This window comes from Tubulanus polymorphus, chromosome 5 (genome assembly GCF_964204645.1).
Source record: "Tubulanus polymorphus chromosome 5, tnTubPoly1.2, whole genome shotgun sequence".
NCBI classification, from domain to species: Eukaryota; Metazoa; Nemertea; class Palaeonemertea; order Tubulaniformes; family Tubulanidae; genus Tubulanus; species Tubulanus polymorphus.
Genome location: NC_134029.1, coordinates 20,300,018 through 20,313,712, shown reverse-complemented (window position 1 = coordinate 20,313,712; position 13,695 = coordinate 20,300,018). Strand labels below are relative to the sequence as shown.

The 13,695-nt window shown below is 38.9% G+C and overlaps 1 protein-coding gene across 1 annotated transcript in view; it reads right to left on the bottom strand.

Annotated features, from left to right (window-relative positions):
* LOC141906470 (HEAT repeat-containing protein 5B-like) overlaps positions 1-11,853 on the bottom strand; it is a 29,186-nt gene extending 17,333 nt beyond the window's left edge. Inside the window, exons 1-15 of the mRNA XM_074795771.1 lie at positions 11,682-11,853; positions 9,221-9,366; positions 8,772-8,983; positions 8,203-8,311; positions 7,469-7,618; positions 6,665-6,833; positions 6,002-6,171; positions 5,664-5,913; positions 4,928-5,074; positions 4,239-4,492; positions 3,630-3,741; positions 3,378-3,530; positions 2,582-2,681; positions 2,104-2,213; positions 1,555-1,718 (exon numbers count right to left, since the gene is read on the bottom strand). Coding sequence (XP_074651872.1) covers positions 1,555-1,718; positions 2,104-2,213; positions 2,582-2,681; positions 3,378-3,530; positions 3,630-3,741; positions 4,239-4,492; positions 4,928-5,074; positions 5,664-5,913; positions 6,002-6,171; positions 6,665-6,833; positions 7,469-7,618; positions 8,203-8,311; positions 8,772-8,983; positions 9,221-9,366; positions 11,682-11,790 — 2,355 coding nt within the window. The 5' untranslated portion in view covers positions 11,791-11,853. The remainder of the gene's footprint in view (positions 1-1,554; positions 1,719-2,103; positions 2,214-2,581; positions 2,682-3,377; positions 3,531-3,629; positions 3,742-4,238; positions 4,493-4,927; positions 5,075-5,663; positions 5,914-6,001; positions 6,172-6,664; positions 6,834-7,468; positions 7,619-8,202; positions 8,312-8,771; positions 8,984-9,220; positions 9,367-11,681) is intronic.
* Positions 11,854-13,695: the final 1,842 nt, after the last annotated feature.

The following is a 13,695-nucleotide window of genomic DNA, read 5'->3' as shown; positions in this document are numbered from 1 at the left end:
AAAATAATCATTTCATACTGTCACGGTTAATCTACGAAAGCTAATCATAGGGCAAGCGTGAAACACGAAGTCGATGTACGTATTTCGAGATTGAACGAAGTAACATGGTTGACTGACCGCGAGAAAGAAAACCATCGAGAAAATGCACTAGAAATGAAGAAAACAAGACAAGGTATCCGGTCACACTAAATGAAATAACACCAAAAAAAACATGAAACATTGAAGCAAACTCATTTCATTGTCAGTTCATGTGAGATCGGTGTAGTACGGTGTTAAACACTTGGGATATTTCTACGCACATTTAATGAAAACTAAATACAATACAGACAGAACAGCCGAATAAATTCCACGTTTTGAGCAGCTGTTTTCAAATGACTACTATAATGCAAATAACTGAAGCTCTGATGTGTGCATCTAGATGATAATATAGTTAGAATTCGAGATCTAAAGCTTGTTTTAGCATGCGTGGCCATTTCTCTTCTTCGTAACGACCTGAAAACACTGGCTTAGTTAAAATATGTGTGAATTCTGTAACGAGCTAGCAGCAATGCACCTAGACATCTATGTTGGCATGCTTTATGAGTGACCTTGCTTGCCAGAGCCACAGACTCCAGACCGGTATAACGCTCAATGAAAAAAAGACTTAACCGGTGGTATGACCCGAATATGCCTTTTTGAGCTACTGACAAACTTGAAAAACTTTCCGACTGAGCTGCTGACTTTGCACGCGCGAGGATGACAATTTCATTAGAAAACCGCTGGCAAGCAAGTTTGTACAGAACACGATGATTTGATTATGGCGATTTACTCACATTTTCTACATCCAACCTACGATTGGGCTCCAGCTAAAAACAGAAACATTTCCACAACACGATATCACTAAAGATGATTTTACCATATAGTATACATATATATATATACCGGTATACATGAAGACTGACATTCAATAAATGATTTCGATGATGACAAAATAGAACTGATGATGAATGATATGACGCTAGATTTGTATTCTATTTTTCTTGTATTCTTTAATGAAAAGTCAAATTAAGAGGTGAACAGCTATCAAGGGAATGAGGGAGTGAAATAAATGTATATGTAAGTCGACGAACTGAGAAAAACGATGAAATGAATTAATAAAAAGATGTTTCTATTTGATAAAATATCTTTAACATCTCGAATGCCTACTTTCGTCCATTAGTTGGTTAATAACTATGCCGACATACATTGAAAAATTTTTAAAATTTTCTGAAAAGAGTTTTAGAATGAATGGATGAAATGAGGTATGAGATGAGGTGTGTTTTATGTCGTCAGTTTGGTATGGATGAAAAAACATGCTCAAGAGAGAGAGAGAGACCGATGCACTACTAATCTAAACCAGGTCAGTCAACCATGCAGATATTAAGGTGCTCAAAAGGGAAATATTAGTAATGGTTTTTGGTTCTTTTTAGTAACTACCGTAAGTCTTATTCTCATCGCCTTAACACACCTCGGAAAACGCTATCTCTATTAGGCACCTAGCAGTCAAAGCACGCGAAAGAATATTTCGAATATTACCTGGTCTTCGATCGCTTTGTGATCGGTTTCTTGTAACCAGGAACCGAGGATAACGCTATCGTCGACGTGGCACATCGAACGCAGCAACGACGTGGTCGTGTTCGCCGGGTTATCCGTCAACGTGAACTCGGCGACCAGCTCTCGTAACAACGCGTTGTAGGCTCCTAAAATTTCACGAAAAAGAAACGTCGATGTAGATCATGATATCGTTTAACTTCGAATTGGAGACACCCTTGCATCGTGAGATTTTATCTACCAAAGCAATCATTGGGTCTATGAACCAAAGATTGTAGAACTGTAGTCAAAATTCAAATCTTAGGCAAAATGTTTATCTATATTTTACATATTGTATCTGTAATTATTCTGCATCTTTTTATCCCCCCGATTTACAGAGTAGCCTAGTTCAAATCCTTATCAACAAACTACAAGATAATGCGACAATAACTTTTAGTCAGTCTATTTCCGACATTTATCGAAAGCTGACATTTTTCTTAATATGGCATAGGTGATATCAGCCCCGTGGTCGGGTGCGAATCATTGGTAACACACCTTCAAAAGTTTCCGGAGGTAAATGCAGTAATACTCCATACAATCTCACTCGCACCATGGCAGCACTAGCCTTCAAGTGGGCACCATACATCTTAATTATACTGTTCATCCTTTCATAAAGAAAAGAAACAATCATAGGACACTGTATGATTAATTTTTTCACTAAAAGTGAGATATTAATAGGAATTTTCAGAACAATTAACAGGCAACAATTATTTTTGATTACAGATAACAATTTCTTAAACATAAAAGATTACTGTATAACGCAATATTTTTTCCTACTAAAAGTGAGATAATAGTTTTTAGAATAGAATTTTAAGAACGTTTTAAGGTAGTAATAAGTTTTAATTACAGGAGAGCTTTTCTCTAATACAAGACATCACGGTTATCTGTACGATCGATCATAATCAACATGGGTGGTCGTTTGGTTTCGTTTTATGGTAACAAATTGAATAATAGCAGCACATTAAACACTTACTGGCCCATCATCGTCAGAGCGCACTCTAATGGTGGCATTAATCTTCGCGTAACGTCCTCGGTGACTAATTCCTGACAGTGAGATATGAAACTCTGCATCGCTGAAAGACAATAAGCAAAGATTATCAGCATATCTCTTTCAAAAGAGATATAGTTTAGCTGACAACAGATACTGTCCCTATTGTCCTGATCACAAGCTCATTGATGAAGAAGTCCACTTTTTGCTTAAGTATCCACTGCCCCATTTTCTGTTTATATTTTTTATCTCTTATTTCATTGCAAGTATTCATCCTATATAAAGCTAGTTGTTTTATATGGAGCGAAAAAAATTCAAGTTCAAGTTCAAGTTGTCCGTCTGCTGAGACAGAGTAATTGAATACCCAGACTATGAACTATACTTGGACTAGAAACATGGTTATTTTCATACAATAATTTCTTACAAGCTTTTATATCCAAATAATATCATTTAAAGATAAGGATCAGGTTATCATCATCAGGAAACCATTCAGGCTGTAGGCGCATGTAAAATGATCCTTAACTCTCAATGGCAGGCAAAATAACTGCGGGCAAAAAACCCAATGCAGATCTTTGCAAGAGGAGTAAAATGTCCTTAAAAGAATACTTAGTAGAAAATGAGAAAACGAGAAACATTTTCCACTTTAAAATTAAGGTCCAAGTTCAAATTCAAGTATTATTGTCCATATGACAGATGATTCTATTGCTGTGAAAACCCACCGGGACCAAATACCACATCTATTCAAAGATGATTAATACAATACAGTTCAACATTTCCTTACCGCATAAAGCACCAGAACGGGCTTCGAGTGTCACCTGCCAGGTAAACGCGTCTCCGCGCATTTTCTCGGCTTCCAGCTCCTTCGTCGATCGCGGGAACGCATTTCTCCACAGCAACAACATTCGAGGCAGATGATTTCGAATAACAGGTGGTCCTACAGCGCAAAAAACAGACAACATCCGAGATAAACAAATTCAAATTTTCGTCATCTCATGTATCTTCTCGTAGGTTTGGAAATTAAGAAGAAAAATACCTAATGTCATAAGTGCACCGAGTAATAGCCATCCAGCTTGAGTTCTTTGCAGTGACAGACGACTATTTTGAGTTGCAGTACGCAACAACTCTTCAGCAATAGCAAATATTTGCTGAAAATATATAAACCAAAACTGCCATGAGATGATCAGATAAATAATGAGGCGCAGCATCTCATGATACTAATATGAAATGAATTTCTGAAGTGTATCAACCCTTTTACAGTAGGCCTATGTCTACACTGCAGCGCGGTGTATAAATTTGCGATTAACTTTGCTGTGTCATGTCAGACAAGTTGAAAAATTAGTAACTAAATCGATACGGCGTAGATGCGCTATAGTGGTACACTTATTATATAACGCACTGGGGTGAAATTTCAATTTATCACCAGCACTTTAGGTCAGCAATCAGTCAGCACTGAAAGGGTTAACTACACAACCGAGACTAATGGCTGCTTGCCGCAATGGGGCATTTGGACACAAATAAAATTTGTCCAATAATACATACAGGGACACCATAAATGATTTTTGTCATTTTCTCCAGGGGTGTTAGATATCCTTAACTTTTGACTTCATTTTAAACAATTGAAAAAGAAACAATCATCACTTACTTTGCCTTTAGCGTGCGGTATACCTAACGTACACTGTTGTACGCCGCCTAACAACGCGGCTACCGCGAAACTGTACCCGGAGATAGCCTCCGGCGATGACTTCAACTGGTGCATACGCGACATACAGTGGTCTAATAACGGCGTCATTTGAGACGGTAGCGCCACCGCGATGCAGCGTAGACACCACGCGGCGGTCAATCGCGCGCACGCACACGGGTGTATCAACACAGACATCACTGGTTCTATAATACCACCTAGAAATTACAAACAAACGTCATGAATCTTCCGGATAAAATCAAAAGCGTTTATCGTTCGGCAATGTTTGAGAAATTAAGTAGATTCATTTGACTGGAGTGAATGAGATTTTTCCCATTTACACCGTTTTACAAACTGTCAGTTTCAGGTGAGATTATAATATTCGTAGTTCAACGCTCGATTTTTTGCACCTAGAATTTTGATATGCATGTACATCACTTAGCCATAACACTCTAAAGTAAGCATATGCTTCAAAAGGTAACATCAAGACCTCAATTTAATCAATTTAAAGTTAAATAGTATATAGCTGCATGAGTCAGAGAAATTTTCCTATCAGATTCTTGATAATGATAAGCAAACAGGTGCCATAATCAGGGACGTCAAACATTTAGGAGCTTTTGGCAACTCAGATAATGCTTGTTTACGAAACATACCATGAGCTTGGTCGGCCAGCAGTCTACTAGCAGACGTTCCCAACCGTTGAACGAGACTTCCTAACTCTTGTAGCGCGCAGACGAGCACGTGCTGCGTCGTCGAGCCGTCCGAACTCTTCTCACCGACCGATTCAAATATGGCATCTCCTACGAAATGAAGCAAATATGATCACATAAAAAATGCCTGTGAAATACGGCGAATAAGTGACCAAACACGTTCCCAATCCCAGTACCATTTCTTAACGTCCTATCAGTGCAGATTAATTGTTACCCTAAGTACTAGAGATAATTTTAAAGTTTTGGTATATTCCACTTCAGTGCGATGTATAACGGCATACTACTATAAAGCGACTACACTGTGATGCGGTGTATCATTTGTTACTTATATTTCAGTATTTTTGACAGGGCTGCCATCTTTTAATAGAGATAAAGATAAAATTACGTCGATACACAACATTGCGGCGCACTAGTGATTTATACACCGTACTGCGCCGTAGATGCACTGAAAGGGTTAAAGGAAGGCATCTTGTGCGTAGAAGGGTGAGGGTTGTCCCTCATATAAAAATTCATTAGAGCATTTGGATATCCAAGCCATCACTAATTAAGGATTAGACGAGGCATTCATACATTAACGGTTCCTGTGTAAAGCACTGTGAGGAATAAGGAGTCCAGATTCTTCGGCAGAAAGTTAACTTGGACATCCAAAATACTCAGAGCGATGACTTGTAAGAATTACCCGAGGCGTTCATATATTTGACGATGATCGCGCAGATTTCTCGCGCAGCCGCCGTTTGAGCCTTCTCTCCCAGTAAACCGCCGATCGTTTGACGCAGGATGAAATTGACGCATTTGCGCGCGTACACCGCGTCGACGTGAGTCGGCGTCGCGCGGGGATTCAGCACCAAACACAGCACGTGATTGAGAAAATCGGCCAGATTCCGTTCCAACCACAGTCCGCCCATTGCCTTCACGAACTCAACATACGACTGAAATAGAACGTCATACCATTTTTTTAACCCATTGAAATACGACCGGACGACAAAAAACGAACCCAACGAACCTCCGCGTACTTACATGAGTAACACCGACTCTAACCTCTCTGTTCACACCAGAGCCTCCTCCTTTCATGATCTCGCCAGCTGTCGAACCCTTTAAAAATCCCATACCTCCTCGCAGAAAACCAGTAGACAACAAATTGAAAACGTCGTCGAGACCCAATCGTTTATTGGCCGCTTTTCCCGGCACTGAATATGAAGCAAACGAAATGTTTACGTAACGTTGATAGTACAGACAACAAATAACAGGTAAGAATTCGACCAAGATTGACGACTCTAAATTCGACCGCGGCAATCGAGGATCTGCCACGTTTGCAAGTGTGAATTCAGACGACAACTCCCAGATTTCTTTTCAGATTCAATTAAAATCTATCAATAAATGATTTCTCAAATTCTATGAATGATGAATCAATATTATTTTATACATGGACCTTAAACACCAATCGGAGTTCATCTATAGACATGAGTTTCCTAAATTTCTGATGTGGGAGGCAAAAAACTAGATGAAAATTCATCGAAAATGAACTAAATTTAGACCAAAATGTCGCATCGAAACGCAAGCCATTTAATGGTACAGCTGGTGACACACAGCCTTCATTGGCTGTGGTTTTCAAACCAAAATCCATTTTAAGGTAGCTATAAAAAATGCACTTTCAATATGACTAAGTATGTGAATACTTACTGTAAGACTTTGGATTGAGAGCGGCGGCTAATAACTGAGCGAGAAGTTTCGCCACCGAGCACCGAACGTCGTAGTTAGAACCGTCCATTGCGCGGAAACAAAGCGATACCATGTTCTCGGTTTCGGTGCTATACGTGAACGGAGCCTGATTCACCAGTTCAGATAAGCACTGAAAAAAAAATCGTCATCAAAATTGTCGGCGTTAGACGTCAATCGCTGCTTTAATTTTGCGCAAATCAAAGGAGTTTCAAGCACCTTTAAAAGCATTTTCCATTTAGAAGTTTATAAAGAATCAATGAGTCATAGGTGCACCTTGTATACATTTTTGATTTTGTTTTGTTTTGCTTTATGTCATTCGGATTTTGGTTTCCCAAGACTAACCCTACTGGATTTTTTGTTGGATATCATGACAGGATGGCCTTTGAAGTGCTGCCCACGCACTGTAAGCAGGCAGTAGGACTCGAACCCGCTTGTCTCTGAGCACTAACAGTTGTGAATAGGACACAGCATCATCCCTTATCCCAATCGAGTAAATCAGAACTAATTTCAAACAATGCAGTCGTTGAAAATATGGCTATGAATAATTACATAACTTCGTGTATTAGAAGTTTTTAAGGAGTTTTACAAAAAATAATGGTCAGCCGTTCCATTTGTTTCTAGCTCAGTAAATCCCTCATCAGAAATTAGCATCGACGCGACGACCACACTTAGTTAGGATTATAGCTTTTAGACGCAAAAAGTAATCGCCGAGCTATTTTTCCTTTCGATAGCGGCGCTCGAGATTAAGAGAGTCAAACTGCTAACCTTAGCCGCCGCGCAGCGTACGGTCATCGATCGATCGTTCATACAATTTTTAGCCGCTTTATAGATATCTTTGTGGCACGCCGATCCGGCCGAGCCGAGTCCGAGTAGGACTTTCTGTAACGTCAACATTATTTCACATCTTCCCTGCGACTGAAAAACAATGCACGTAATTGAATAAAAACATTTCAATCCTTCCACATTTAATCTAAATTTTCATCGTAAATGAAAATTTCCACTTGATGACCATTAGCAAAAATTCATGAAGACGAATTTTTGCCATTAGTTGAAAGGGTTTCTTTTACCCAATATTCAAGATAAAGATAATAATAATGATATATGTAAGAATTGATATGGCACAAATTTCGATGCAAGCAAAGTTGAAATGTGCTTCTCCAGGGGCCAGTTTTATGGGCTGGTATTAGCTTTAACCCCCCCCCCCCCCCCCCGGTTAACTCAATTGAAAGATTGGGTTAAAGATAATACCAGCCTATAAAACCGGCCCCTAGGGTATTATTAGTGTTTGTAGTCAGCGTGGAACAGTTTTGTTTTAACAAACGCTTTGAACTCAGATAATATCATTACAAGTGTAGTTCGTGGAGAGTCGATGTACTGATTCCGAAGTCTGGGAGCTAAAACGCTATAGGCAATTATCATCCTGAATTCAGTTACCGTGGATAATTAATCAATCGGTAAATAATTATCGTTTTAAAGTTACGAGACATACAAATAGGTACCTCGGCATTTTTGAGAGCTTTGATGAGAAGTTGAATGGTTTCCTCGAACGACCGTCCGACCATACGACCGAGTTTTTCATACATGGCTCCGATTGCGGCGACGGCAGCCCTAAAGACGAATACACGTATGATAAAAAAAAATCATCAGATGGAAAAAATGGAATACACTAAGCCCAACACACAGGGAAGCTTGGAAACAGGAGACAGAAACGTGTCATGTGCGTTAAAGCCAAATGTGTAAGACACAGGGGACCTTTCCCCTGTGTCATGAGCGTTTACGAGAAACATGGTGTTTGGAAATAACCGTTTCCGAGATCAAACGTATTTGAATCCATGTTTCTGTATTTTCCTGCTTCATGTGGATTAGTTTTAAGTTTAAAGGTAGTTTTTTTTAAAGGAGTTTTTATATTACGAGCAACTTAAAGAAATAAACATTTCTTAACATTCACTCGTCGAAAACGTCGTTGTTGATCTGAAAAGCTTTCAACGCGAGTTAAAAACCGAGCGGTACGATCATCAAAGTCTGGCGGCGCATGAGGATGTTACGATGTTTAATACGAGATACGTACAAGCGTGTGGGAAGGTAGCTCGGCGAGTCATCTTTGTTTTTGATGATCGAATTACAAAAGTTGATTGTCTCGAATAATTCGAACGTGTCGCCAACGCTGAACAACGTCGCTAAGCAACGCGCGAGCAGTTTTCGCGTGGGCGGCCCGGGAGATTCCGTAATCTGATTCGTCAGTTGGGCGACGAGCTTTTTCTGACTTTCGTTGATGTCCGACTGAAATTTGACGAAAAAAAAAATTAGACAATTTAGAAAAAATATTAGGGTAACGATATCTAAAAATATTCGGTTTTAGATACTTTTAAAGTCCAACGTACATGATACAGGGAAACAGAGAAACACATTCAAATGAAACGGGGTTTCGGGAAACTACGTTTCCGAGATCTGTTTCTCGGTTTCCCTGCATCACAAGCATCGGGTTTAAGAGGAAACCTATTTTTAGGCGCGACAAACCTTTTGCGCGGCGACGAGAACTTTGTCGAGAAAACGCAGCCATTCGAACACGAACACGGGCCGCTTATTTTCGGAGATTCGTTTCAGGGCTTCTTCGTTCAGCAACAAACTGTGAGCTAACTCCATCACAAAGGCCGGTTCTATTGCTGTAACAAACGCGAGAGAGAGAGTATATATCATCGTTGTAAGGTATATATCATCGTTGTAAGGTTTCAACGGCACATGGCGCCATTTTTGCGGTGTCTGAATATGGAAAACCATTTGCGAGAAGCGAAAAAGAAACGAAACAGATATTTATAGAGAATTTCTAGCCGTTAGACTGAGGCAAGTGAGAACCTTCTTGCTGAATCCGAAGACTAGTCCTGGCATTATAAACCGATCAAATAAGAAAATGCATTTGAAATTCATATTTTGAAAGACCGCGATAAGACTTTTCAGCAGAAATTCCCTGCGATGATATTAAGTCTACAAAGTAATTACTTTACAGCACTACAGAATTTTAATCAAAAAGTAACAGCAATCAAGGCCTATAATAATTTTTTCAAAAATTAAGGCTTTTTTTTAGTTAGATTACAGATCCGCTGATAAACTTTCCCGAGTTCTTGGTGAATTTACTAGAACTCGGGAGTGAGGGAAAAAATTCTTTATAATAAAACTTTTTCCACCACTCCCTTATTTTTAAGCATATGAAGTAGGCCTATAGAAATTAATAATTTTTCCACTGCCGTGTCATATTTTGACGTCACACACAAAAATTCACAGATCTCAATGGTATTTCAATGCATGTCGGGTTCATTCAGTAAATAGCGTTGGTAGGTAATAGATAAACAATATTCAGGTCTCATTATTCAATTTCCCCCCTTCCCAATTATTTCAAGTCCATCAAATTCGCAATCCAAATTATATGTAATACAAAAAAATGCCCTCATGGATTTTCGAACTGTGTTAAACTAAGCGCAAATTTAGCTCAAATAAAAAAATCTCGATTTCTTTTCAGAGGGATATGTATCAAATTCCTTAGTATCTTTAGTAGGTTACTATACGCAGAGGAGCTTTATTTTTCAGAGATTTTATAAATACGGGTCGATCATATATATTATTTCTACCTGTCTGGCGCATTCTTGGCAGCAAACAGCAGGTAATAATATGAGAGAGGCACCAGTATGATCATTATACTTATCTAAAACATTCCACCTCCATAAACATTCCATTCAGAGCTTTATATACCTATACTAACTACTATACTAGTAACCAACATTGAAAGGTAACTGAACAGAAATTTCAGGCCACTGAGTAGGTGAAAAAATGCGATCATCAGAGGCGGATCTACGGGCACAAAGAAATGAAAAGGGCATACTGGGATAAAAGGGATAAGCTTGCACATAGTGCTAGCGCCTAGCCAAAACAGAAGGTCTCGAAAATTTTGAAATTTCAGCGCATTTTAATGCAATTTTAACACTTGAGCGACATTAGGAGAAATTAAGGGTATCAAGCGAAATTAAAGGAAATCTTAAAGAAAACTTGCTCCGCCCACAAAAAAATTACCATTGTTTTTCAAAAAGGCTGGAGATAATTGCGACAGTACTCGCGCTCGCATCTGGATGCGCGTCGTCTGATTACGTTGATAGACATCGGTAAAGACTGACTACGACGACGTCGCATTAGAAACAACATTACAGCCTAATCAAAGCTAATACCGACTAGTAATGCCTCTCATACAGTAACTAGCTTCTATCGCGTATAGAAAACGCGCTACAATTTTTCCATCATCATCGATAAAATCCATTCGCCTCGATGTAGGCCTATACGGCGCGCGAGATGCTCATATATGCGTACATGGAGATCTGCTACAGGCCACGCAATACTTCAATCACGGCTATTTATCATGACAAATACAAACACAAATACACCCGCTAGTATATGCCCCCGACAGATTAGATAAAAGTACGGTCATTATATATACGGCCACTTTAGGACACGGTCGCTAAGGGTAAACGAATATATGCCCACTTCTCGGAAATAGATACTAGGGATACTCGGTAAGATATAGCCATTTAAGAAAATACGGAGAAAACTTCTCGTATCGTCGCGTATAACGAACTAAAATCTATATATCAGCCACAGCCGTTATTGCAGTTCCATATATCATAATACCATTAAACGACTTGCTACGCATTTTCAAATGGATAAGCAACAATTCAAGATTGATTCATTGTTGTTTAGTTAATGAAATTCTTATAAAGCCTATACCATCTAGTAATAAACATTTCTTAGAATCAGAGTCAGTGGAAGAGAACTAGCCATCCCAGCTAACGATTCTATTTCAATAAAAGAATGACGGATGAGAACTCTCAGCAAATGCGATCGAAATCCAGGATCATTCTTAAATCAATCCGTTATTTCATAATTTGAATATCTTTCTACCAAAAGCGTGTAACACTAGTAACGCCGCGCTTCGTACCTGAAAACTGATTCAGAACGAATTCTCCGATTATGCCGGTATCGGCCGACGATTCCTGAGGCTGAGTCTGTAACGATGCAGACGATACATTCCTTCGAAACCACATCATATCATATCATTTACGAAATAAATCCCGATCAGTACAACAGTAACGTCGCAACTACGAATGCTATATCTACATACTGGCCCTTCCTACTTTATTTTTCTTATCCTAATGACCTTTGGAAAAGACCTTTGGACGGTATGACACATTACCAACTAAGGTATTTCCAATGTCACTGTCTGCGATGATTAAGTAGAAAAAAGTTGTGAAAAACAAACAGTTCAAGATATATTTAATGGAGAAATATCATAGCCTAATGAGAATCATCTTTCGATATATTAGCACCAAGAGCTTCATCTGAGAGAGAGAAGATGAGAATCTACAAAATGAAAAGATAGATGAATAGCCGAATTGGGCCATGGCTGACTAGGGTAGCAGGTCAACTCAGATCTGGGTCAACTCAGTAGTCTTTTGCGGACGACTTGTCCCTGCATTTTGACAAGCTATTCACCTGCCCTTAAAAGATATACAAGATATTTTTTATTTTTGTGAAAATTCTTTTTTCTGATCAATCAAGTGGTTTTAGGCCTTATTTAGTAGGCCTATGTTCTTATTTTTGATAATACCAGCAAGATAAAATAGGCTTATGAAATGCCGAGAAACTTAAACAGGATTTAAGTTGAACATAGTTGGATATAGGCCTATTAAGACCAAAAAGAGGAAGGCCCTATGAGTTGACCAGGTACAAGTTGATTCTGGTACTAGATGACTGTAAATCCCCAGTAGTAACCTAATAGCCCAATTAGGCTACACCCTTTAGGTTTTCTATAAAGATATAGACCTAGAGTAAGTTCATGATTCCTTCACATGAAATTCAGGTTGATTTCATGATTACAGCATCTTGAAGATGGATATTTTGTAACCAGTTGTTAACAGTTGAAGGCTGGCCATACTGAAGGCTATTCCTATTAATCCAAAACCTAACTTAACTACAGAAGACACGACCCTATTCTTTACACCCTTCTGACCCTCCTATCCCACTTTTCTCACCATATCAAAACCATAAGATTGAGAATCAGACCGCCTTAGGCTTAGGCCTACTTGAAACAACTCAAAAATGGCAAATAGGCTATCCTTGCAGGGTTTTGTGCTGTAGAAGTCTCACGATACTATCAGGTTTGAATCCCCTGGAGGACATGAATGGTGGGCATGGACTGATGTCTGGGTACGCCAAGTTGACCTGTTCCGTATTTTATTGTTAGTAAATAAAAGCCAAGTGAGTATCTACTCATGGAACTAACTAAGAAGATAAGAACTCTGGGTTAGTGAATAATTATAATATCAACACATGTATGGATGGAGAAAGGAGATAGGAGTACTGATACTCGACTCTTGAGTCTTGGGTGCAACGAATTTTTAGAACCCGGAAGTAAAAATTACATTAAACTCTTGCGTTTTATTCACTGTAAATTTACGTAAGTAAAATGAATCAATGATTAAAATCAAACTTACTCGTCGTACTCCGTAATCAAAACGTCATCGATTAATCCGGTTCACTGATATTCACTGATAAGAATCGATAAGATAAAGAAAATTACCACCAGTTAATGTCAAAATGCAAAATGGTAATCTCAACCCACGGCATCGGTAATTTACGGATTTAGATCTGGACTGAGCATCGGACGTGGGCTGTTAATGTTAGTGTTTGAAAAATCCGCTAATGCTTTGCATAGTGGCAGCACCTCACGGTGCAGTTGGACAGCACATAGGTTGCCAGAGTCGGTTCGAAAGCGTGTCAGTATTAGTGTACGAAAAATCCGCTAACGATCATCGTAGCGGCAGCACCTTACGGTATTAGTCGAATGAACATTAATCCGTGTAATGATCCGTGTCAGTGTAGATAATTGACTTGACTAATAAAAGAAGTCACACAATTCAAATTTTGTATGATATAATTTGTTGTTTAAACGG